The following is a 23,560-nucleotide window of genomic DNA, read 5'->3' on the forward strand; positions in this document are numbered from 1 at the left end:
TCCTCATATATAAAATTCAACCTTTGGCATGCAGATCAGATTACCTGCTCTTAAAACTGTCCAAGCAGAGATTTATTAACATTAGGGAAGCCTATAAAGCTTGGAAATCCAGAACATATAGATCCTCAAACTATGAGATAACAAGGCACAATTCCAGTGTCACAATATTATTCACAGCCTGTGACTGTAAAATTGATAGTTACTATAAGATTACAGAAATCTATAGCCATGCTAAACTTTTCTATAGGTATTTGGGAAACTTGATACAATATTGAACTCCACAGCAAGCAAGAGAGGCTGTTCGCAGGCACCTTCATTTATCACATGTGTGTACATATGTACATCATGTATATATAATAATTCTTGAGAATCCTGTATACAAGATACAATTTTAAACCATGAAAATTAGAGAACGTACTGTTTTTTGTTTTGTTTTTTTTATTTCTTTAATTTTTATTTATCCTATGACACTTTCATACATTATACATTATACAATTAATTTGATCATATCATCCACTATTGCTGTTCTCCAGCTCGCCCTAATGCTGCTACGCCATCACCATCCCAATTTGATGTACCTTTTTTTTTTCTTTTTAAATAGTCTCTTGAGTCCAGTTAACGCAATGCATTTGTTCATGGGTATGTGGCTACACACTGGGACAAGGCAGCCTTCAATGGCCAATTTCCCAAAGAATGACTCTCACAAAACTTAAGTTTTCAGGAACTCTTTTTAAAAGTTCACACTTTTTTTTCCTCAAAGAGTTGGCAAATGGTTTTCTGCCCCTCTGTATTTGTATATATTTATATGTGAGTCTGTCTGATGATAAAGTATCAGAGAAGCTCATTCCTGTTGATCAGAAATTATATAGGCTACATTAGACTATATTAGACTACATTATTTGAAATTATATCACCTTCTCTAATTATAGGGTACTGAAGAACTTGAAGTACGAATTCTGGTGCAAGCTCGGCCAGGCCAAGATATCCGGTAAGTTTGGATATTCAGAATGTATAGCCCACTTGTGTTTCTACCAGATCATGATCTCAGGAGAATGTAAACCCACAGCTATGTCAGTTAGCTATTTTTTCTCAAGCTTTAACAAGAATCAAAATGAAGTTTCTAGGTTTTATATCCCATGTCTAGCCTGCCTTTTAAATGAAAATAGTAACGATATATAAAATTATTAAAACGAACATGAGAACAAGGTAGAGTTATAAGTATATATATTCACAGTTAACTCTTCTTCTAGCCAATCCAAAATTACTGAGTCCCAACCCCTAGATTATCCAAAAATTGGAATAGAAATGACTATGTATCTATACAAGTAGTTGATAGTACACCCTCTTCAACTACCCTTAGTAATATAATAATTTGTTGTTCCTTACATATGAAAATGAGATTTCTCTCCTACAATGAATACTATGTATAGTTTGAATTATTTTTGTTGCACTACAAAGTGTTTACAAAGATTCCATCAATACCAGTCTCCCTTTGTAACAAAGCTGTACTTCTCCCAGCTTTATGGCAGCAGGCTAAGGTACGCATACCATGAGGACAGTAGCCTCAGGTCTGGATTAACCTAAGCTGTCTACATGGAAATCAACTCTAACTAATCTTATTAACATCATTCTTCCTATCACAGAGCTAACCAGCTATGTACCTCTGTTAATGCTGCTAGATGTTTTCATATAAATCTTTGCCTCATATTAAAGTTTGAAATTAGTACTTTTACTTATAATACAATAAAAAGAAAAATACAAAGTAACCTCAAATGTAACATTTCTGTTTAGCAATCATAGATATTTCTACTTTGTCTTCTGTAGTGTGATATAACTCATTACTTGGCTCCTGACTCATTTCTGAACCTTTCTTCCCTCTCTCAGGAGAGAAAACATTAGTCTTAGCCATATGCTTAGGGTTCTGCTTTGACTTTCAGACCCATCGGCCATGACATTAAGAGAGGGGAGTGCGTTTTGGCCAAAGGAACACATATGGGCCCTTCAGAGATTGGTCTCCTTGCAACTGTGGGTGTCACAGAAGTGGAAGTTAATAAGTTTCCAGTGGTTGCCGTTATGTCAACAGGGAATGAGGTAAATAAATAGACAAATATAATGAAGGAGAGAGCTTATAAAATAAAGCTCTTTCTGACATCTGTTATCTGTCATAAATGGAACATTGTAGATTATGGTTCTTAACAATGGGACCACATTTCTATAACAAAGAAATAATAAGTTGGCCTTGGCACAGTTCAGGTGCAGAAGATGGGGTAAAACTAGAAACTGTGGGTTAAGAAATTGTTCCCTTTCATTTGTAGGATTAACTATTATAGCCAATGTCCTTTCTACACTCATTTTTTTTTCTTCTTTTTTCAGTTTTTCAAGACAGGGTTTCTCTGTATAGCCCTGGCTGTCCTGAAACTCACTCTGTAGACCAGGCTGGCCTCAAACTCAAACTCAGAAATCCGCCTACCTCTGCCTCCCAAGTGCCTCCCACTGCCCGACCCTTTCTATGCTCTTAATAAGGAATGTTAGCTGCATGCTATAGATAATAAGCTGTGCAAGCACAGTACCTAGACCATTGAAGCATGATTTGTGTATATTGTTGCTGAAATGAGGGCCCATTCATCATAGGAAATAAGTGACTGAAATAGGTATCTTCTTGTTAAATCTGTATGCATTTCAATCACTGGGGTTTGGTGTTGCTTTTTATTTAGTTTGGTATGAGAGTTTGTTTGGGTTTCAATCGAAGCATCTCTAGTGGTATGCTATTCAAAATGGATCTACATGTCATGTCACGCCTGGGTGGAAAAAGAGATGATAATTAGGCTTTTTCTGAGAACTCTTGAAAGCCTTCCTGGCTGCCCTCTTGCCTAGGTTGTTAAAATATGGAACTTGATGGTCATGTTGGGAAAGTGAGAAGATGAATATTTTAGAAGCTCAATTACAGAATCAAATTCTACCAAGATTTTTAGCCACTTTTTCAGACTATACTATTAAAGGCATACCAAACTTTTTAAAAAAAAAAAAAACAAAAAACAAAAAAACCCTCTTTGTTCTGAGAATAACCCTTCATTAGCATTAATTTTAATTTATTAAAAGCTCTTTAAAAACAAAATTCGGGGCTAGAGAGATGGCTCAGCAGTTATAAGCACTGACTGATCCACCAGAGGTCCTTAATTCAATTCCCAGCAACCACATGGTGGCTCACAACCATCTGTAATGGGATCTGATGCCCTCTTTGGATGTGTCTGAAGACAACAACAATGAACTCACATACATAAAGTAAATAAGTCTTTTTTTAAAAAATGAAACTGCTTAATGTTTTCTCTATGATCCTTATTCTTCCTTTGGTCAAAGCAAAAGAACAAAATTGGATCCCTAAAAACTATGAACTGACCTGAAACAAACATTCTTTTCATTTTGATAAGACAGTGATGATTTTAATAATCCTGCATTTAACTAGTATCATGTTTAATAACAGATATGTTTGCTTCTAAATTTTATAATCTCTATCTTGCTACTTCTCCCATCCATATTTAAAATTAACTACTTTTACAACTATGTATTTTAGTTCAACAGGTGTTACTATGTACCAAGCACTATCCTGGAAATCAGTGGTAAAGAAAAGAAATAAAATATAGTATCTCTTCTGTAGGCTTGAGATCCTCAGATACTAGAAAACAATAACAACTACCAAAAAAAGCCATCTGCTCATTTATTTTCAAAGGCTGGAAAAAGTTGCACTTATCTGACAAGGCTTTCATTTATCCAGTCACACTGCAAGTTCTCCTTAAATGGTGGTCCTGGTTTTCATTGAAATGTATGGCTAATAGATGCCTGCTTCTCTTTTGTAAGTCAGCATACAAAGTGGTATGTTTCCTAAGGCTTTGTCCTCATATTCCATGGTTCTCTTTCATCCCCTTCACTCTCCTTCCCTGTGTGCCTTTGTCCCCCTTTTGCTCATTTTCCTCTCTCCAAATAGACCTGCCTTCTGCTTCCTTATCAAAGACACTATTTCCTTCAGCGCAATTAAGATCTCTCCCTCCATTCTCACGGTCCCCTTTCTGCATTAATCACACACACACACACACACACACACACACGCATACACACGCATACATACATGCATATAACCTACATATATGAGATAAATATTCATTTTCTTTCTGCATCTGGCTTTTTGTTTGACATAATAACTCCTGTCACATCCACTTTCCTGTAAATATCAGGATTTCTTTTATATAAACTAGCTTATAAAGGAACATTTTCTTACATATTGTTTTCACTCATTTTACATTTTGGTTGATTGTGGGCTTGCTGCAGCACCCAACAAACCACCCTGCTCTTCTTCCCTTCTGTACTCTGCCCTTTATTCTTCTTCTTACTCTCCCCTTTATTATTCTCTTGTGTTCTTCACCCTTTTCTGGAAAATCTGTTTTTCACTCAATGGGCCTCTTTATAGTTTCCTGGCATTTACTCTTACCTACTTTCATCTAGATAAACATATTTATGTCTGAAAAAAGTCTTGTTTGTCTATGTACCACATCTTTATCTAGTGGTGGACATGTATGTTCTCTATTTCTTTGCTGTTGTGAATAGTACAGCAACAACAACAACAACAAAAATGGATGTGCAAGTATGTCTGTGGTTTGCTGATTTAATCATTCTAGTAAAGTGGTAGAACTGGATCACATAATTGTAATTTCAATTTTTTGAGGAACTTACACACTGGCTTCCATAGTTGACTTCACCAGGTACCATCCCTGGGTGGCCTGGAACTCTCTATGTAGAACGTGCTGGCCTTGAACTCACAGAGATCCACCTGCCTCCTGAAATCAAAGCAGTGAGTGCTATACCTGGCTGCTCACATTCCTGTTGGCAGAAGTGTTTGTTTTTTTTTTTTTCTTAAAGTATATTTTTATCATAATCTTTTTCCCTCACCAAACTCCTCCCAGGTCCCTCCCTGCCTTCTTACCTACCCAATTTCTTGTTCTCTCCTTTTTCTTTTTTTCTCTCTCTCAAAAAAATGTGTTTTATTCATACATAACTGAAACTCTATATCCATTTTACAGCTCTCCCAAAACCATAAGAATCACCATTCTACCTCTGTCTCAAGGAATTCGACCTCTAAAGTACATCATATGATTGTGATACTAGAGTATTTCTTTTTGTATTGGTCCATTTCACATAACAAAATGTTCTACAGGCTGCAGCATGGGCCCAAGTTTCCCTTCCTTTTTAAAGTCAGACATTTGAAGTGAGTTGCTTATACCTTTTGGCTGGATGGAAAATATTAGAAAGCAAATACAGTTCTTCAAGTCCCTGCTTTAATTTTTTGAGTATATATTGCTCTCTTTAATTATATCATAGTAAGTTTATTTAGAAAACTAGATAAATGTTAGTGTTCATTTATTTAGTGTGTACTAAGTAATATTCCACATACCGCTTCAGTTGAAGGAATGCAAGGGTAAACAAAAAGACAACAGTTTCTATCCTTAGGAAGTTTATATTCTAGTACAAACATTTTGCTATGTAGTCTTTCAGGCTGATTTCTTACCCATATATGTATGTGTATAATCCTAGCCCTATATGAATATATATCTATATATAATACTGATGCTACTCAAAATGCTATTATGTCATAAATTTTTATACCAAAATAGCAAGTCACAAGTCTCCTTCATATCTGTAATCCATCTTTGATGGCTAAATAACAGTTCTTTTTTTTATGATTTTTTTCAATTGGATATTTTATTTGTTTACATTTCAAATGTTATCCCTTTTCCTGGTTTCTCTTCTGCAAACCCCCTATCCCATCCCCCCTTACCCTGCTTCTGTGAGGGTGCTTCCCCACCCATCTAGCCACTCCTGCCTCACTGCACTAGCATTCCTCCACAGTGGGGCATCGAGCCTTTACAAGAACAAGGACCTCCCCTCCCATTGATGCCAAATAAGGCCCCTTCAGCTCATTCATTCCTTCCCCTAACTGGGTTCTGATGATGCCAGGTAGTCTTGGTTTCTGTTGCTTATGTTCTTGCCCTTGCCATCTGGTTATCTGTGGTGTTAGCTGGTCTTGCTGTCTCTGACTGTGGTTTGTCCCTCCTGCAAGCCTGTGTCTCAGCACTCCTGGGAGACCAGCCCTCTCCAGGCAGTATTTGGGTATGGAGAGCTGTGGCATAGGGTCAGCTCCAGGATGTAGAAGGAAACTGGAAGGATCCTGTCCCCAGCTGTTCCTTGGTTCCTATGACCTGATGGCTCTGGGCAGGTCCCTCTTGGGCCGAGTATCTGAACAGATGTGGTGGTCTCATCTCGGGTGTATCAGCACTCCTGGGAAGACCAGCTCTCTCCCGGTGGGATTTGTATATGGAGAGCTGTGGTACAGGGTCAGCTCCGGGGCGCAGACAGAAACCGGAACCTATATAACCATTCTGTATTACAAGTTCCTTATATTAATTATTTGTCTATTATAAGACATTTGTTTCCCATTTTTATTGGTAGCATAGATAATGCTATAATGAACATTCAGATTCATTTGAATGTTCCATTTTTCTGTTCAGTTCATAGCATTGCTAGGTCAATGCTTTATTTTAAAACATTAAATCATATGTTACTTAATTGCCTCCAAAAGCATCATATTATTTGACTTCTCTTAAATACTGGAAAGTTGTTTTTTCTATACTGTCACCAATACTGGGTATGTTTATTGTTTAGTCTTTCATGGCCTAGTTTGAGCACTTATGTTCGTTCATTTAGTAACTAAATCAACAATTTTGTTGCCATTTCTTTACTTCAGGCCACTATCATACTTAACCACATGGGTAGTCACACTTGCATGCATACATGCACACATATATATAGTAACTTATTTTTTCTAGATTTATTTTGATTTATATCTCTCTGTTTCTGTGGATGTTCTTGGAGCTCAGATGATGTTGGATTCCCATGGAGTTATAGTTATAGGTGGTTGTGAGATACCTGATAAGGATTCCAGGAACTAAACTTGGGTCCTTTGGAAGAGCTTCAAGTGCTATTACCTGCTGGGATCTTCCTTGTTTAGGGGTATGGGTTTTGTTTTTTTGTTTGTTTGGTTTTGTTGAAATAGTATCTCTTACTAAAGCTCAACCACCACTGGGGTTACAAGCTTTTGCTGAGGAGCCACACTTGCTCCTTCTTGTTGTTTATTTGTTTAACATAGGTGCTAGGGAGTCCATACTCTAGCACTTGACCAGCTGACTATCTCCCAGGCCCTAAACCAATGTTTTATGCTTGAAAACCTTAAATTATGCTTAAAAGTGGTTTATGTTCCTCTTTCTTGTCCTGTCTTACTTTATAACCAAGTAGCCAAGGGAGTTAGGCTAGCCGTATATTTTTCTCAGATAAGTAAAAGCTACTTGAAGAAAAATATATTCAGTTTATAATCTGACTGTGTGTGTATGTGTGTTTGTGTGTGTGTGTTAATCTAGTTGCTGTGGGTGTTCTAGGGTATACATATATCATCAAATTAGTTGGTGCAACTAGTAAATTTTCTAGAAAATGGAGAAAGAAAAGTTAAGGTATATAAAAGAGCTGCTGCTTGCAAGGGAGATGAAAATAGTTACCACTACAAAAAGTTATAACCTTCGCTTTACACAGAAGTCTTAAGATGCAGGCCACGCCATTTCAGTGTATAAGAAAGCAAGTCTTAGGTGTGTGATGAACTCATTAGGACTCTGAAGAACAGAAATGGGAGGTCTCTTCTGATAAACTAAGTGGATTTGCCATTTAGAAAAATTAAGACCTATTCTCTTCATAAGAATTTAGCAAAAAAAACTTTCACCTTTCTCTGCAGACTTCCTTTTGAAGTCTTGCATAACAGTAAAATGCTAATCACTGAATATCTAAAATTATATTACCCTTTTGTTCTAAAAGTATTTTTGTGTGAGTATTATAGTCATGTTAAAAGCACTCCAAGTACTGCACTTGTCCTTGATGAAAGAATGTCTTTTAGAAATAAATACATGACCAAACAAGCTAAAGTTAACACCAATAGGTAGTTAATTATTTGATGAATGCATGAATTGATTAGCTAAAAATAAAAATTGAACTCTCAACATTGAACCCTAAAATTTAACAATCTAGAATGGGTAAAGAGGAAATCTCTTTCCAGTCCAGTTTCTCAAATAAAATAAATGGTTTATAGACTAATAAAGACATCTAAGAAACAGATATAAATGTGGTCAGTTGGTAGATAAGATGCTTATTAGCATCAAATGGAAACTCTAGCAGCTCTTCACCAAGGGAAAAAAATTAGCACATATCCAATCAAACAAACAAAATATTCTAAGGTCCTTATTTTATGACAAAAATAACTAATTTTGGGAGGTCAACCAAAAGTATCATAATTCAAAATGAGTGAACTCGTTAACATAGAGAAACCTGCATTAGTTACTTTTCTATTGCTGTGGTAAAATACCATGAGCAAAGGCAATTTGAGGGTTTGTTTTAGCATACAGTTCTAGAGGGCTAGAGTGTATAATGAATGACAGGAAAAGTTTGCCAACAATCCCTAGGAAGAAACTGGCTCATCACATAATCATCTACAACAGGAAACAAAGGAAGTGAAGTATGGCTATAAAACCTCAAAGCTGGCCCCCAGGGGTTACTTCCTCCAGCAATACTAAACCTCCAAAAAAACGCTACCAACTGATCCAAATGTATATGAGGCTATGAGGGCCATTTAGCACTCAAACCACTAAATCTCCTGAATAAAGAGACTAAAGGAATTCCAAAAAGAGAACATTAGTGACAAGACTTCTTGCCTAAATCCTTCCCTTTAACTTATCATATTTATTGATTTATGTTTTTGGGGGTGAGTGTTGAAACACGGTCTCATGTAGCTAACTTTTAAGTGGCTAAGGATGACCTTGAGCTCCTAATTGTCCTGCCTCCAGCTCCCAAGCACACCCACCAGGCCTCAAAGAACCCTGACACTTGCTCTTTGCTGAGAAGCTCTCAGGCTTCTCAGTTGCCTTCACATCAAAACATCTTTTATCTCTACTATTACAAACTCCCAGTAGTACCTAAAAGGGAGCAAGCTACAACCGTGTACAACCTGATTTTGAGGACTGGAGTTGATTATTGGGTGATTCTCAAGGAGATTTAGTGAGAACAGTCCAAAAAGAAACTGGTAAAAATTTGTCAAGCAGGTGACTTTCTGGAACAATCATTTGCACCTTTGTTAGCCCATTTGGAGCTACAATTAATTTGTTCCTGATCTATGTCAAAATACAGAGATCTAAATAAGTTTGTATTAAAACAATATTGCTTTTGATAGTTTGAGTTACACATGTAGTTTGGCATAGGAGTTTGGTGTAGAGTTACACATCGTTTGGTATAGTAGTTTAGTATTGAGTTACACGTCGTTTGGTATAGTAGTTTAGTGTTGAGTTACACGTCGTTGGGTATAGTAGTTTAGTGTTGAGTTACACATCGTTGGGTATAGTAGTTTAGTGTTGAGTTACACGTCGTTTGGTATAGTAGTTTAGTGTTGAGTTACACATAGTTTGGTATTAGAAGTTCATGTTTCTACTTCATTCCTCAGAAGGAAAGAAGTTTTCTGGCAGGGCACTAACTTGTAAGACTTTATAAAATTCAGATATAATATACTGAATGCCTAGAACTGGGGACTTGGGCTGTTGCTGTGGAGATGTTGGTAACAGAGTAGAAGAAAATTGGGAAATAAAGTACAATAGAGCCAGGGGTGGTGACACACATCTTTAATTCAAGCACTTGGGAGACAGAAGTGTCTCCGTAATTTGAGAACATCCTGGTCCATATAGTGAGTTCCCAGCTAGGCTGTACAGTGAGATCCTGTCTCCAAAAAAAAAGAAAGAAAGAAAGAAAGAAAGAAAGAAAGAAAGAAAGAAAGAAAGAAAGAAAGAAAGAGAAGGAAGGGAGGAAAGAAAGAAAGAAAAAAGGAAGAAGGAAGGAAGGGAGAGGGGGTGTTAATCTTTGAGATCTTGGAAAAAGAAAAAATTAATGTCCAAAAGTTGAATATTGAAAAGCTAAGAAGTTAGTTCCATTGACAAAAAAAATTATATTTTAATTGTAATATGTTTTAAGCATCATTCCTGACATAGCTGGAGATATAACAGAAAATAAGGTACCATTAAGTTGTAAGGAGGAAAATTGTGGGTTTATTCTCATATATTTAGCCTTCAATTTAATTCTGTATGCTTCTTTGAAAATAATGAATTTTAAATCCACCCCTTTTTTCTCATTTGTTCTTCTTTATTTCATTTTTTTGTGAATGTAAAGGGGGAAGATAACAAAGAATAGAAAACTAAATGGTGATGGGAATTGCCTTTCTTTTTTGTTTTCTTTTTTTTATTATTATTGGATATTTTATTTATTTACATTTTAAATGTTATCCCCTCTCCCAGTTTCCCTCTGCAAACTGCATATACCATCCCTCCTCCCCTTTCTTTTATGGGGTGTTCCCCCACCCACTCACCGACTCCTGCCTCCCCACCCTGGCATTCCTGTGTACTGGGGCATGGAGCCCTTCACAGGACCAAGGGCCTCTCCTCTCATTGATGCCTGACAAGGCCATCCATCCTCTGCTACATATTCATCCCCTTTTTTAACCAACTATTATTTCATTATGTAAGTCTTACAAAGTACTGGTTTTCCTGTTATCTCTAACTGTTCTTCTATTTCTGGAACTATCTACAAAACATAACAGAGAGGCAAAAATAAATACTATAGTACCAATAATACAAATAATAATATACACACACAATTTTCTTTCTATAAAGGCCGGTCATAGCTTTTATAGACTTATGAGTCCAATACTTTTGCTAGTTGAATCAGAAAATTCATCTGTGTCAGCACTGCAATAGCAGTTTTCTAGTCACTGCCAGTGACTAAGTGTAAAGGTAGGTTACAGTATCCTAGAGCACATGATAAAGGTAAATTAGTGTGGTGTTTAAGGGAAGACTTCCAGGTGGCACAACATGACAGAGAGTTGTTTTCCAATCTCCTTATAAGGAAATAATTTCAAAGCCACTACTTCTTAACATGAAGCCAAAAATAAGCTTAAAGGGGAGACTGTGGTTGCTGCCCTGGGTATTCCATGTATTAACAGACAAAGTTTCTGAGGTAGTGGGCTTGCCTTCTGCCTCCTCCTCAGTCTACTTCTAAGTAATAATTTGGGACTGAGGTTGAAGCTCAGTACTATAGTACATGGGGTCCTGAGTTTGATCCTTAGAACCTTAAAAAACAAAATATTTCTGGAACTTACCTGTTTTTTTAACTTCATTCTCATTCTCTCTCTCTCTCTCTCTCTCTCTCTCTCTCTCTCTCTCTCTCTCTCTCTCTCTCTCTCTCTCTCTCTCTCTCTCACTTTAATTATCAGGGAGGGTTGAGGTGCATACATACCATGGTGTATTTGTGAAGGTAAAAGTACAACTTTGTGTAATCATTTCTCTCCTCTGCCTGTACATGAGATTTTAGGACCAAACTCAGGCTGTCAGACTTTGGGCAAGTACCTTTTACCCTCTGCAAATGTTGCTTTTATTTCCTCAGATGAAGTGATGAGATGAGAGCCACACCCAGGCCGTGTGAATACACGGCTTAGGCTGAGTGAGCCCAGAACATTTCCTTCTCTATTCTAACTGTCCTAGGCCTAGGCATGGAAGCTTCTAACCTCCATACAATCTAATCTTCCAAGCTGTCTGGTTCAACCTGGCTTTTCTCAGCTTCCAACTAAATTGCTCTGCCTGGTCTCATACTAAGTTTGGCAATCTGTTCTAATCTTCTTGTTCCTTCTCATTCTCTGGCTAGTTCTGTCTTCACCTATGTTTAACTCATTCTTTGTGTAATCTGTCTGTAAAACTGTCCTGGTAAAACTTCTATACACACACACACACCACCACCACCACCTTTTCTCTCTTACTGCTTTTAAGTAGCCTCACTTCCTCTGTTCTCATGTGAGTTGGTCATATCCTACTTCTTACTCATTCTATCAGACCTTTCTCTGATTCATCATTATGTCTGCCCCTCAATTTGATGTCACTTTCAAACATTGCTGTTTCCTTCTACAAACTAACCTTACCTTTATTATTATATAGGTGTGTACTAATGGCATGTCTGCATTCCAGCCAGATGATACTATAATCAGGGTGTGTCTGTACTCTGGCTGGATTATGGCTTTGGACGTGATCCCTTACCAGAGCATACATGTTGCTGGATTAAAATTCCTCTACAGCCTGCTGACAGCCATCTTACTGGCCCTCAAAATATAACTAACACTTCTTCTTCAGTGTGTGTGTAATGGTTAAGGGGTCCTTTTCTTAACTATTTTGCAGTCATAAGAGTCTGTCCTCACACTGTAAACAAGTATGGTGCAAACTAGCCTCTAGGAATAACAATATGAGAACCAAAGGGAATTTAAATACTCTGATCATGAGAAAAGATAATCACATTTATTGAAACAATAATAAGAGTATAACATTAACATCATTAATAATACTATATAACAATATATAGTATTATAATATTGGTAATATATTGATATTAATGATATATAATCAGTAATATATCACATTTATCTACATAAACTATTACTTAAATTCTGACAAGTACTTTACAGGGTAGTTGTAAAGTCATTTTATAAATGAGAACGTTAAGACCAAGAGTTTAAGTAATTTGTATTTAGTCTTAATCCAAAGTTCTTCCTACTGTACTGATTAAGCTGACTCCTTATTAAAACATCCTAACATAAAGTAAGTTTTCTTCTGTTTTTTGACACCACTGGTAGATATTAACTCAGAGAAATGGAATTGTGGATGGGGATGGAGACAGACAGACAGACAGACAGACAACAGAATATGTCTGTATCCCTTGTTTAAGTTTGTGTCTCAGACACAAAATATGTTTCTTTTAAAGAAGTTTTCCTTTAATACTATTGACTTCACTTCAGAAAACAGACCAGAAAGCTTAAAAGAAAAAAAGCAAATGGTTTTTCTCTTCAAACTTAAAAATGTCAAATATTCTTATTGTCAGGTAAATTGAAAGAGGACTAGAGAAATGGCTTAGTAGTTAAGAGCACTGGCTGTCCTTTCTGTGGACCAAGGTTAGACCCCCAGAACCCACATAGCTGCTCACGAGCACTTGTAAGTCCAGTTCCAGGGAATCCAGTGCTATCTCTGGCTTCCGTGGGCACCAGGAACACAAGCACAGACATTCATGCAGGCAAAATACTCATACATATAAAAATTATTTTAAGATGAACTGGAAGATAGTATTCCAGACCAAATAGAGTTTCATAGTCATCAGTTTCTAGGAAAGCCCAGTTTCTCCTTGACACTGTTTCCAAATTGTAGCCAAAGCGAGTGTGGAACCTGGCCCACTGCTCAGCTACCATTCTCCTTTGCCTACAGTATTTACTCAAAGATCCTTTGAGCATAATTCTACATGCCGGATGCTGCCGTAGATAACCAGATACTAAACTAATTCACATCTAATTTCTTCCACTATAATTGAATAGCAACATTACTTATGAAAATAATTAGTGGGTTTTGTTTTGTTTTTCCACATTGTAGCTGCTAAATCCTGAAGATGATCTCTTACCAGGAAAAATTCGGGACAGCAATCGATCAACACTTCTAGCAACAATTCAGGAACATGGTTACCCAACAATCAACCTGGGAATTGTAGGAGACAAGTAAGTATAGAATTTTGTTTTTAAAAGTAGTTATTCTGAAATATGAATGTTTAGATTACTGAGGTAGGTGGAGTTGGTGCTAAAGAGAGATTGATTAACATGGTTTTCTTTGGTCACATTCTTCAGAAGCCTATGGATTATAGAGGTGCATAGACTATATTAGTAATAAATATTTCTTAAAATAGGTATTACAAAAGGAGAAATATTTCACTTTGCTGTGGTGTGTTAAATTGAGGTGGGTTTTTTGTTTGTGTTTTTGTTTTGTTTTGGTTTGGTTTTTTTCGAGACAGGGTTTCTCTGTGTAGCCCTGGCTGTCCTGGAACTCACTCTGTAGACCAGGCTGGCCTCAAACTCAGAAATCCACCTGCCTCTGCCTCCCAAGTGCTGGGATTAAAGACATGCACCACCACTGCCCAGACCAATTGAGGGATTTTTAATATGTCAATATAATTGATTTTCTTCTGGTGAATGAGGGTGATGATGCCATTGCTGCTCACACTTTCCTTTCAAGAAAGACATCAGAGGGGCTGGTGAGATGGCTCAGTGGGGAAGAGCACCGACTGCTCTTCGGAAGGTCATGAGTTCAAATCCCAGCAACCACATGGTGGCTCACAACCAACCGTAATGAGATCTGACGCCCTCTTCTGGTGCATCTGAAGACAGTGACAGTGTACTTACATATAATAAATAAATAAAAAAAAAAAGAAAGACATCAGAAAAACAGATAAGAAACCTAAGAAAAACTATCAAACCTAGCATTACCTGATTCTTTGACATTTAAGCACAGTTGTTTTCCATGGGCTTAATTTTGTATCTTTGTGCAACCCAAATTTCTTCCAGCTTCACCTATTTAAGTGCAAGAGGTGCATTAACTATACCTGCTCATATTTCAGAGCACATTGCTCCCTACCTACCAAGTCAGTTCAGATCTTTAGTTAATTCTCCAAATGTTTCTTTCAGTTTCCAATGATATGTCTCATCATTAAAAAAAAAAAAAAGTCTGTTTACTGAGCATCCCACTGCAGAGCAGCACTGCTACTTAGCCCTTTTCATAAGATACAAATTTCTGTTCTCTACAAGTGTCACTACTTGTAGTAATAATTAAACATCAACCTAGTAAATATAAAACAAGATCCACTGGAGTGATAGATCTCCCTTACCTTCCTTACCACTGGAGAAAGCTCATTGTGCATCGATCCTTCCTTTAAGATGATTGCTTTTGAGGACGCTCTGACCTCAGTTCACAAGGTATGTTCTAGTAACAGTATTAACCCATCCTAGATGGGAAGTGCCCACAGTCCAAATCTTGATCATCAACATCATATGGGTAACTTTTTAAAGTTCTTTCCTGAGATTGTTTGATGTGTCTTTAAACGTCATTCCTTTTAAGAGTTCTTACTCATTTGTTCACCTGGCTGTTTAAAGAAGCCCATAGCTGATGATCACTATGCAGGTCACCTAGTATCAGAGACCCACCTCCCAGAAAGAAAGAGGGAAGAGCTTCACAGCAGGGGAGAGACATCTAGTTCTTTGAATTTGGACCTAATCAGTAATCTGTCTTTTAATAAATTTTAAGCACCTAAAACCAATATTGACATAGATACAACTTTAAAGAACACACACACCCAAACTTCTGAGAAGAGGTAGAATGGATTTAAGAGTTTTAAAACCACAAAGATAAAGTAAGCAAGAAACAAACTCAGCAGAAAAAGTCTTAGTTCCCACCAAATAATGGTGCTGCCCCTGCCTTCAAGTGCACTTACGAACTCTTTACAACATGTAAAGGTAAGGGAGCTTTTTAGTTGTTATTTATATTATTATATATCCTAGCCTGAAATTGCACTGTTCTGACCCATAATTCTATGTATTCTTACTTTCATTCTGCACTTTCCATGTTGGTTTGGTTTGATAGTTTTCACCGGGTATGTAATGTGTATGCATGAGTGTACATGCATGTTACATAACACAGGCAAACTTCCAATTACAAGGGTCTTGGCCACTGCAGCCAAGTTTGGTTTTGTTTTTGTTTGTTTTGTTTTTGGTTTGGTTTGAAAGGGATCTTTCTTTCTTTCTTTCTTCCTTCCTTCCTTCCTTCCTTCCTTCCTTCCTTTCTTTCTTTCTCTTTTCTTGTTTCTTCCTCTTGTTTCTTTTTTAAGGTACTTAGGTACTTAGTAGACTGTATTACTGACATTATCTTACTGTAAAAGCCAAAACACCTTTAAAATACTCTTGTGTTGGTGTACTAATAGATATAACTTTCTTAAAAAGCAGGTTTGTGGGAAAGGACTGAATTGTCCTTTGTTAAGAGACTTACAGACTCAAGAGTGATGAGATCCTGAAGTGGGAGAGCAATTAGAAGAGAAAACATCAAGGCCCTCAAAAGACACAGGCTTTCATTCCTTCCAGATTCAGGAATGAAGAGAATTTTCAGGGTGGGAGGATAAAGTCCCATTTCATGGTAACCTAGCCTACATGCCAGAAGTCACAAGGCACTTAAAGTAAAGTTATAATTCAAGGATGTTTCCAGCTGCAAGGAGGGAGACTGCAAGAGCACACAGCATGATTAATCAACTCTCTGCCCCAGAGAGAGCTGAGGGAGTAGGGGAGACTAAGATGAAGAGGGGTCTATGATCTAACACTGATGTAAAGTTCTTAATTTGTGATAGACATTTCCTGATGATGTTATAATGTTGATTTTAAATTTAACCTCAAAGCATACTTTGAAAGTATAATGAACAGCAAACTATAAAACCAGTATATTGGGCAATTCAGAGAAATGTGCCACTTCCTGTTGTATGTCCTTTTATTTGGTAGCAATACCTTATATAAAACTGAGTACAGGGGTTGTTGTTTGAGTGTTGCTAATATAGACTTTTTCAGTCTTAGAGTGCTGTATTAAAGAAGCTCAGATGAATGGTTTAGAACTCAGAGGTGGAATGTGGGAGGAAAGAATTTACTGCTTTTCTAATGAAAATCTGGACTGGGAATTTAGCAAGGGAAACAAGGTACATCACTGTACAGCTATTGATATTCTGTGTAGGTTGCCTCTTCATTCTTTTTGCTATTTATTCCCTTTTCTAATGAAAGCAAATATTGTTATACACAAGCCTCTATGAGAAGCTCTGCAAGGAAACAAGTAGTCATGGGAGGAACTCTGGGTGAAAAACAGTTCAGGAATGTTTCTAAGCACAGCACCATGCTAAGCTCTGACAGATAAGGGTAGAAAGTGATCCTTCTTGTCATCTGAAAAGTCCTGAGTATAGCTTTTAGCTTCTGCATGATTATACTTTGTAGCTTTTGTTTATCATTTACCGTGGTTTTTTTTTCAGTCAAAATAAACTAGAAGAGTATGTGTTATACTGTTTAAACCGATTTAAGCTAAAGTTTGCTGTTTGTTTGTTTGTCTCCACATATATCTATACAGCATGTGTGCCTAGTGCTGTGGAGGCCAAAGATCCCTAGCGCTGAAGTTATAGGCAGTTGTGGGCTGCCTTCTGGGTGCTAGGAACCAAACCTGGATCCTCTGAAAGAACAGCCAATGCTTTTAACTATGGGGCCATTTCTGTAGCCTATAACATTTGCCTATATCTTGTGAACCTTTTATTTAAAAGAAAAACGTGAGTTAAGTCAGTGAGAATTATAAGAGGAAGACTTCAAATACCTGAAAGTTAACTGTTTTTTTAAGTGTTCTAGAAATAAGAAGTCTACATTAAAATATATTCTCTATATTTTGCACACACTTTAAGGAACACAATCAATATGTTGGAGTTTCTAGGGTTTTTGTTTGTCTTTTTTTTTTTCCTTAAAAAAAAAAGTCTAATTTTGAAACCCAGCAATGTTAAGGAATTCATCTAACATTATAAAGCTTGTTAGTGCACAGGCAGAAATGGAATCTACATATCTTGAGGTTAATAATGCACAATTCTTTGCTATAATTTTGAAAACATGATGAAAATATGTCAGAAGAGCTGTAGCAACTCTAAGCTTAGGTGGTTAGAACAAATTTTATAAAGTCCAAGAATTTGAATAATTAGTAGTATTTGGGTAGAAAAAGATGATGTGTTAACCCAAATAGGAAGCATAAATTTTGCAGTAATAGGCCAGACTGATTAGAACAAAAGGTTGGGGTAGAAAGAATACACACAAATTTGGCACATATTTGGGGTTAGACTTGCCCATATCAGTTGAATTTGAAGCTTTTTTTTATAAAGCAGAAGTGATATAAGTCATTATTTTAGAAAAATAATTTGACTTTGGTGTATCAGATAGGCTAATGGCTAGGAGAGATGGAATTAAGAGTGATACAGCTTACTTATTGTCTAGTCAGTCACTAGGAAACATTCATTGTATCCGGACATAAGCTACCTGGTCTTAATGAAAACCCCACTTATGAATCAGCTGAAGTGAGCTAAGACTTCACCTTTCTAACTGTAAAAAGTGAGGATGTGACTGCTCCAAGGTATGGTTGAGGGGAACGTTTTCATTGTAGATATGAGGCAGGGAGGAAGAGTATAGCTAGGGGCATCTGGAAGAGCCCAGAGCTGGGAGAGAAAGTAGTGGACTGAACACAACTAACAGACCAATATTGGCCATGGGGGACAGGGAGTAAGCAAGAGAAGAAAATGAAACAACCAAGAAACGGGGTAGGTTTGGGGAGAAAGGACTATGAGAGGAAGACAAAAGAGAGAGGAGAGTGCATAGCTGAAATAGCAGAGTTAAAAGAATGAGAAGCTGGAGGTGGGGCTGGAGAAGTTTAGGGAAAGGGAGAAGGTAAGAAGAACTAGATACCTGGAGGCCAGCATGTGCTTTGGTATACTGATAGGCACCACTGATAGCCATTTGTCCCTTCTGACTGTGAGGAGGAACTGGCTCCTTTGCTAGAGTGGAATGAACCCCAGAATTTGGGGGAGTATTGATCCTTTTGGACCTTTCACTAACAAACTTGTATGTTTACCCCAAGCTGCTGACCATGGGTCACAGAAAGTAGCAACAATGCAGTAAATTCAGTGCATCCAACTGTGAGTTTTAAGTAAGTTGTTATTGAAAATACAAAAGTAAGGAGAGATTCATATCTTAACACTGAGGAGTTACAGCCTAATAATAAAAATACTTCCAAACATTTCAGATATTAACCTCAGGTTTCAAAAATAGAATTAAAAAGAAAGAAATCAAGAGAAATGGTAAAGGCTGTTGACACAGCACACAATAGTACCACTGTTATTAATGTTGACTTATCTTCACTTGAACAACACTTTATTAAAATAGTATGTTTAGCCAGGCAGTGGATTTTAATCTCTAATCCCAGAATTTAGAAACTGAAGGCAGGCATATCTCTAAATTTGAGGTGAGCCTGGTTTACAAAGTTCCAGGACAGCCAGGGCTACACAGAAAAACCCTGTCAAAATAAATAAATAAATAAATAAATAAATAAATAAATAAATAAATAAATGCCAGCTGTTCCACCTCTTTAACACAGTTTTATACTTGTAATCTTTGCTTTCTTGGCTTTTGAAGCTTTTCTTCCTACGTTCATTCTCTTAATACAAGTTTTTCTATGGCTCTTCCTTCCTATGGCTTTCGTCCTCATTCAGTAACATCGTTGGCTCCCAAATTCTGTCTTCCCTTCCTTGAATATGAAGCTTGTCAAGCTTATACAAAACAGATGAGAACCATGTGGTTCAGTAACCGGTCAGCCTGTTTGTCCTACTAGACAGCATGAGTTACTGAGTGCCATTCATGCCAGGAAATACAGAGTTGTAGCCAACACTTAGTTAAAATATTGGTCATCTGGGCATATATGAGTTTCAACTTTTATATATCATGTATAGCCTAAACATAGTAGGTAAAGAATTTGTTATACAAATAACAGTAAGCTTCTTGATTAATAGGACAAAGTATGTGTTGATAGTCACTATGTCCACAGCAATTGGTGAGGGTACATCTCTTGGACTAGACAATCCAGCCATCTTTTCCTATACTGTCTTCACTTTCCATGCGACCTTAATTAAATTACATTACATTCAAGGCTGAAGAATTGGCTCAGTTGTTAAGAGTACTTGTTATGAGGGGCCCAGATTTGGTTCCTAGCACCAACAGGAAGGCTTATGGCAGTTTATATAACTCCAATCCCGGGGGATTTGAATATCTCTCCTGACATTCTCAGGCACCACTCGTGCACAGAGTGCACATACATACACACAAGCAAAACACTCAAACACATAAAATCGCTTTTAATTTAAAAAATAAAGTTCAGTATTAATTGGGTTCATTTCATTCCAAAAACTGTTTTTAACTATTTTACTGTTGGTACCTCAGCTTAAGACACAGCTCAGTAACAGCGTCTCAAGTACTGACTTGGACCTTGTAATTGGTGAAATGTTCCCCCTTCTGGAAAAGAAGGCTTCTTAGAAGCCAGCCCCACTCAATCCTGCTGAGTTACTTGTCTTTGTCTTAGACTGTATTTGGATCTCAGCCTTGCAGCTACCAATTTGTAAAGATGCCTCTTCATATTAAAGCACCAAGTAGAAGATTAACAAGTACTGAGATAGCAAATTGGGTCCTTATAAAATTGGCACATTTTGCAAAAATATCGAGATAGACTTAATAGTACATTGATTACTTGGGTAAAGCCCAGTCCCTTACAGCTTCCAATTTGTGAGCCAAACAGGTTTAACTTCTTAGTGCTTCCCTAATGTTCTTAAAGTGGTACTTTTTTAATCAACTAGGAGAGTTTAGATTTCACTTTAATTGGTTATTTAAAACTGCCTACTTCTTAAGAAGTTAACTCTTTTCTGCTCAAAATATAGTTTTAAATTTTGATCAACAGAATGTTTTCAGTGTATTGAAAAACTATTTTTCTCATTAACAAAGAATTCTTCATACTTTAATGAGCATGCATTTAATTAAAAGATAGTCTTCTCATTCTTATTATTATTTTTTATTTTTTATTTTTTTTTTTTTTTGGTTTTTGGAGACAGGGTTTCTCTGTGTAGCCCTGGCTGTCCTGGAACTCACTCTGTAGACCAGGCTGGCCTCGAACTCAGAAATCTGCCTGCCTCTGCCTCCCAAGTGCTGGGATTAAAGGCATACGCCACCACCGCCCAGCTTTAATTTTTTTAAATGTTGTCTGCACTAGCTTATTGGCTTCATATCTTGGCCTTGTTTTCTTTTCTCTTTATAATTGCATCGTGCCAAAATACTTTGTGGAACTGAAGTAGGGGGAACTAACAGCCATGTATAGCACATGTGTTATGCTATATATGAACCAGTGCCCAGAAAATGCTTGTAGTTATCCTTGCTCTTTGAAGAAATTAGTAAATGCCCCCAAGCTGCCTTTGTTGTTTGGGTATTTTTTTAACTGCATTTAGTCTTCAATCCACAAGACAGACCTAGGACTTCCCAAAATCTTCCATCTTCATTCATCTTAAAACAAAACAAAAACCTAATTAGCAGATGTTGTTCATCTGGTTTTTTTTAATATTTTATTATTTTATTTGTTTTATGTGTATGAGTATACTGTAGCTGTACAGATGGCCATGAGCCATCATGTGTGTGGCTGCTGGGAACTGGACTCAGGACCTCTGCCACCTGCTAGCTCCCATCAGGCTCGCACTGGCATAATTCATTGTAGTTGTCTTCAGACGTACCAGAAGAGGGCATCAGATCTCATTACAAATGGTTGTGAGCCACCATGTGGTTGCTCGGATCCAAACTCAGGACCTTCGGAAGAGCAGTTAGTGGTCTTACCCCCTGAGCCATCTCTCCAGACCTATTCATCTGTTTTAATATTAAGTACTTTAAAATAAAATGTATTTGCTTTCTGAGCACTTTGATGTTTGAGGGCAAGAAGCTGAGATTATAATTACATTTCTTTCTTCCTTTCTTCCCTCCAAACTCTCCAATCTATCTCTGCTCTGTTCTTCAAATTCATGGCCTTTTTTCATTAAGTGTTATTGCATGCATAAATGTAGATACATACATATTGCTAAATATAACCTGCCCAGTGTATATAATGTTACTTGTATGCATGTTTTCAAGGCTAACTGCTAGGTAGTAGACAACCAGTTGATGTGCTCTTCCCTAGAGAAGGGCACCTCTTCCACTCCCAGCTTTATTCAGTTGCCTGTGGTTCCTTGTGTAGGGCTGAGGTCTTGTGAACTTCTCCCCATTCACTTTGGCATGTTCCTTGCTGTAATCCTAATTCAGCTCACATTTGAGGAGTCACGCTGGTGAGAGACTTGATGGCTCCAGCTTCTGATATTACTCAGAGACAGTCTCACAGCAAACTCCCTTGTGTAGTGGCTCTTACCATCTTGCCTATCCCCTTCCACAATGTTCCCTGAGCCTTAAGTGTGAGAGTATTGTGTAGATGTATCCTTTGGAACTAGGCTCCACAACTCTGCCTTTTGATTAGTTTTGATTTTCTGTAATGATCTCCTGCTGCAAAGAGAAGTTTCCTTGATGAGGGGTGAAGACTAGATTTATTTCTAGGTATAAGGATGTGTATTTATAAATTGTTGTTAGGGATTATGATGGCCTGGTAAATTAACAATTGTAGGTTCTCCTTCAATACCTTGACCTCACTAGCACCTAATAAGTAGCTAGGTTTCTAATACCAGGCATGGTGTCCCTATTGTTGAGTAGGTTTTAAGTCCAATTAGTGAGCTGTTGCTTACAGTCAAGGTATGAGTGCCACTACTTCACCTTCTGGTTGTCATGCCTTGCTGGTCACTGGTGTGGTTCATGGGTGTCACAGCTGGGTACAACTGTTAGCTACCTCCCTCCCTTGTAACACTACATAATGCCTCAGGTAGCGGGAAAGCTAGTCATCAGAGAAGGGACATTGAGATCCGTTCCCACTCAGGGGTCTCTGGGCCCTGTTTCTGAAGTGCCTAGTCTCTTCAGCAGTAGGGTCTGGAACTTCCACCTCTTGAGGAAGCAAAACGTAACAGCAATAAGCTGGATGTTTTACAAGTCTTTTAGACAGCCCTGACCAACAAATCAAAAGAGAGCTTGCCATGTCTAGTATATTAGCATTTTTGCTAAATGGTGTCTACTGAAGAAAACATCATCAACCCATATGAGAAAAACTCATTAAAGCTATATATGTATAGTTATATATAGAATTTATATATATATATATATATATATATATATATATATATAAAATAGTGGGTTTTTTAATTAAATAGTTAATAGTATGGTCCCTTGTGGCTTTTTCAGACATTCTTATTTTTATTTTACTCTTCCTTCCCTTTTCCCCATTTCCCCTACCAGATCTCTTGTATACTGTTGGTTACCTTTACCCTCATCCCCCTTTGTTCTGTATTTACCTCCCTCCCTCTCCCCAAAGGGATCCCCTTTCCCATTCTGAGCACTTTGAATTTTAAAAACCATAAATTTGGTTAAAGGTTTTGTCTTGGTCTTGAATTTACAGCAGACTTCATAGTAAAGCAAAAATAATTTTTTGCTACTCAGGATTATAATCATTTGTAGCAAAGACAACTTTTCAGGAGCAAAGGCATTTTAATGAAGCACGTACCATCTGTTGGTCAACCAGAAAAACCAGGGCATATACTCTAGACCATATATTCTTCCTTCACAAAAACTAACTAGTTTTAAGAAAGTCACATTAATTCTATGGTAGATGTACTTTGAGATATAGTTCTCTTGCACCTTTTTCCACCTATGCCTTTAAATCAATCTCTCCATCATAGCTTTGGGATTAAATGACCATACTAATATTATATCAGATAATATAGGCTGAGAAAGGAACATATTATAATTAGCACTTTTTTTATTAGATGTTTTCTTTATTTACAACATCTCCTTTCCCAGGTTCCCCTCCAAAAAAAA

At 37.2% G+C, this 23,560-nt stretch overlaps 1 protein-coding gene across 1 annotated transcript in view; it reads left to right on the top strand.

Annotated features, from left to right (window-relative positions):
* The window catches only part of Gphn (gephyrin), a 435,141-nt gene that overhangs the window by 373,356 nt on the left and 38,225 nt on the right, over positions 1-23,560 (top strand). Inside the window, exons 16-18 of the mRNA XM_031357728.1 lie at positions 930-988; positions 1,938-2,091; positions 13,584-13,705. Coding sequence (XP_031213588.1) covers positions 930-988; positions 1,938-2,091; positions 13,584-13,705 — 335 coding nt within the window. The remainder of the gene's footprint in view (positions 1-929; positions 989-1,937; positions 2,092-13,583; positions 13,706-23,560) is intronic.

The sequence above is a fragment of the Mastomys coucha genome, unplaced genomic scaffold (genome assembly GCF_008632895.1).
Source record: "Mastomys coucha isolate ucsf_1 unplaced genomic scaffold, UCSF_Mcou_1 pScaffold6, whole genome shotgun sequence".
Taxonomy (NCBI): domain Eukaryota; kingdom Metazoa; phylum Chordata; class Mammalia; order Rodentia; family Muridae; genus Mastomys; species Mastomys coucha.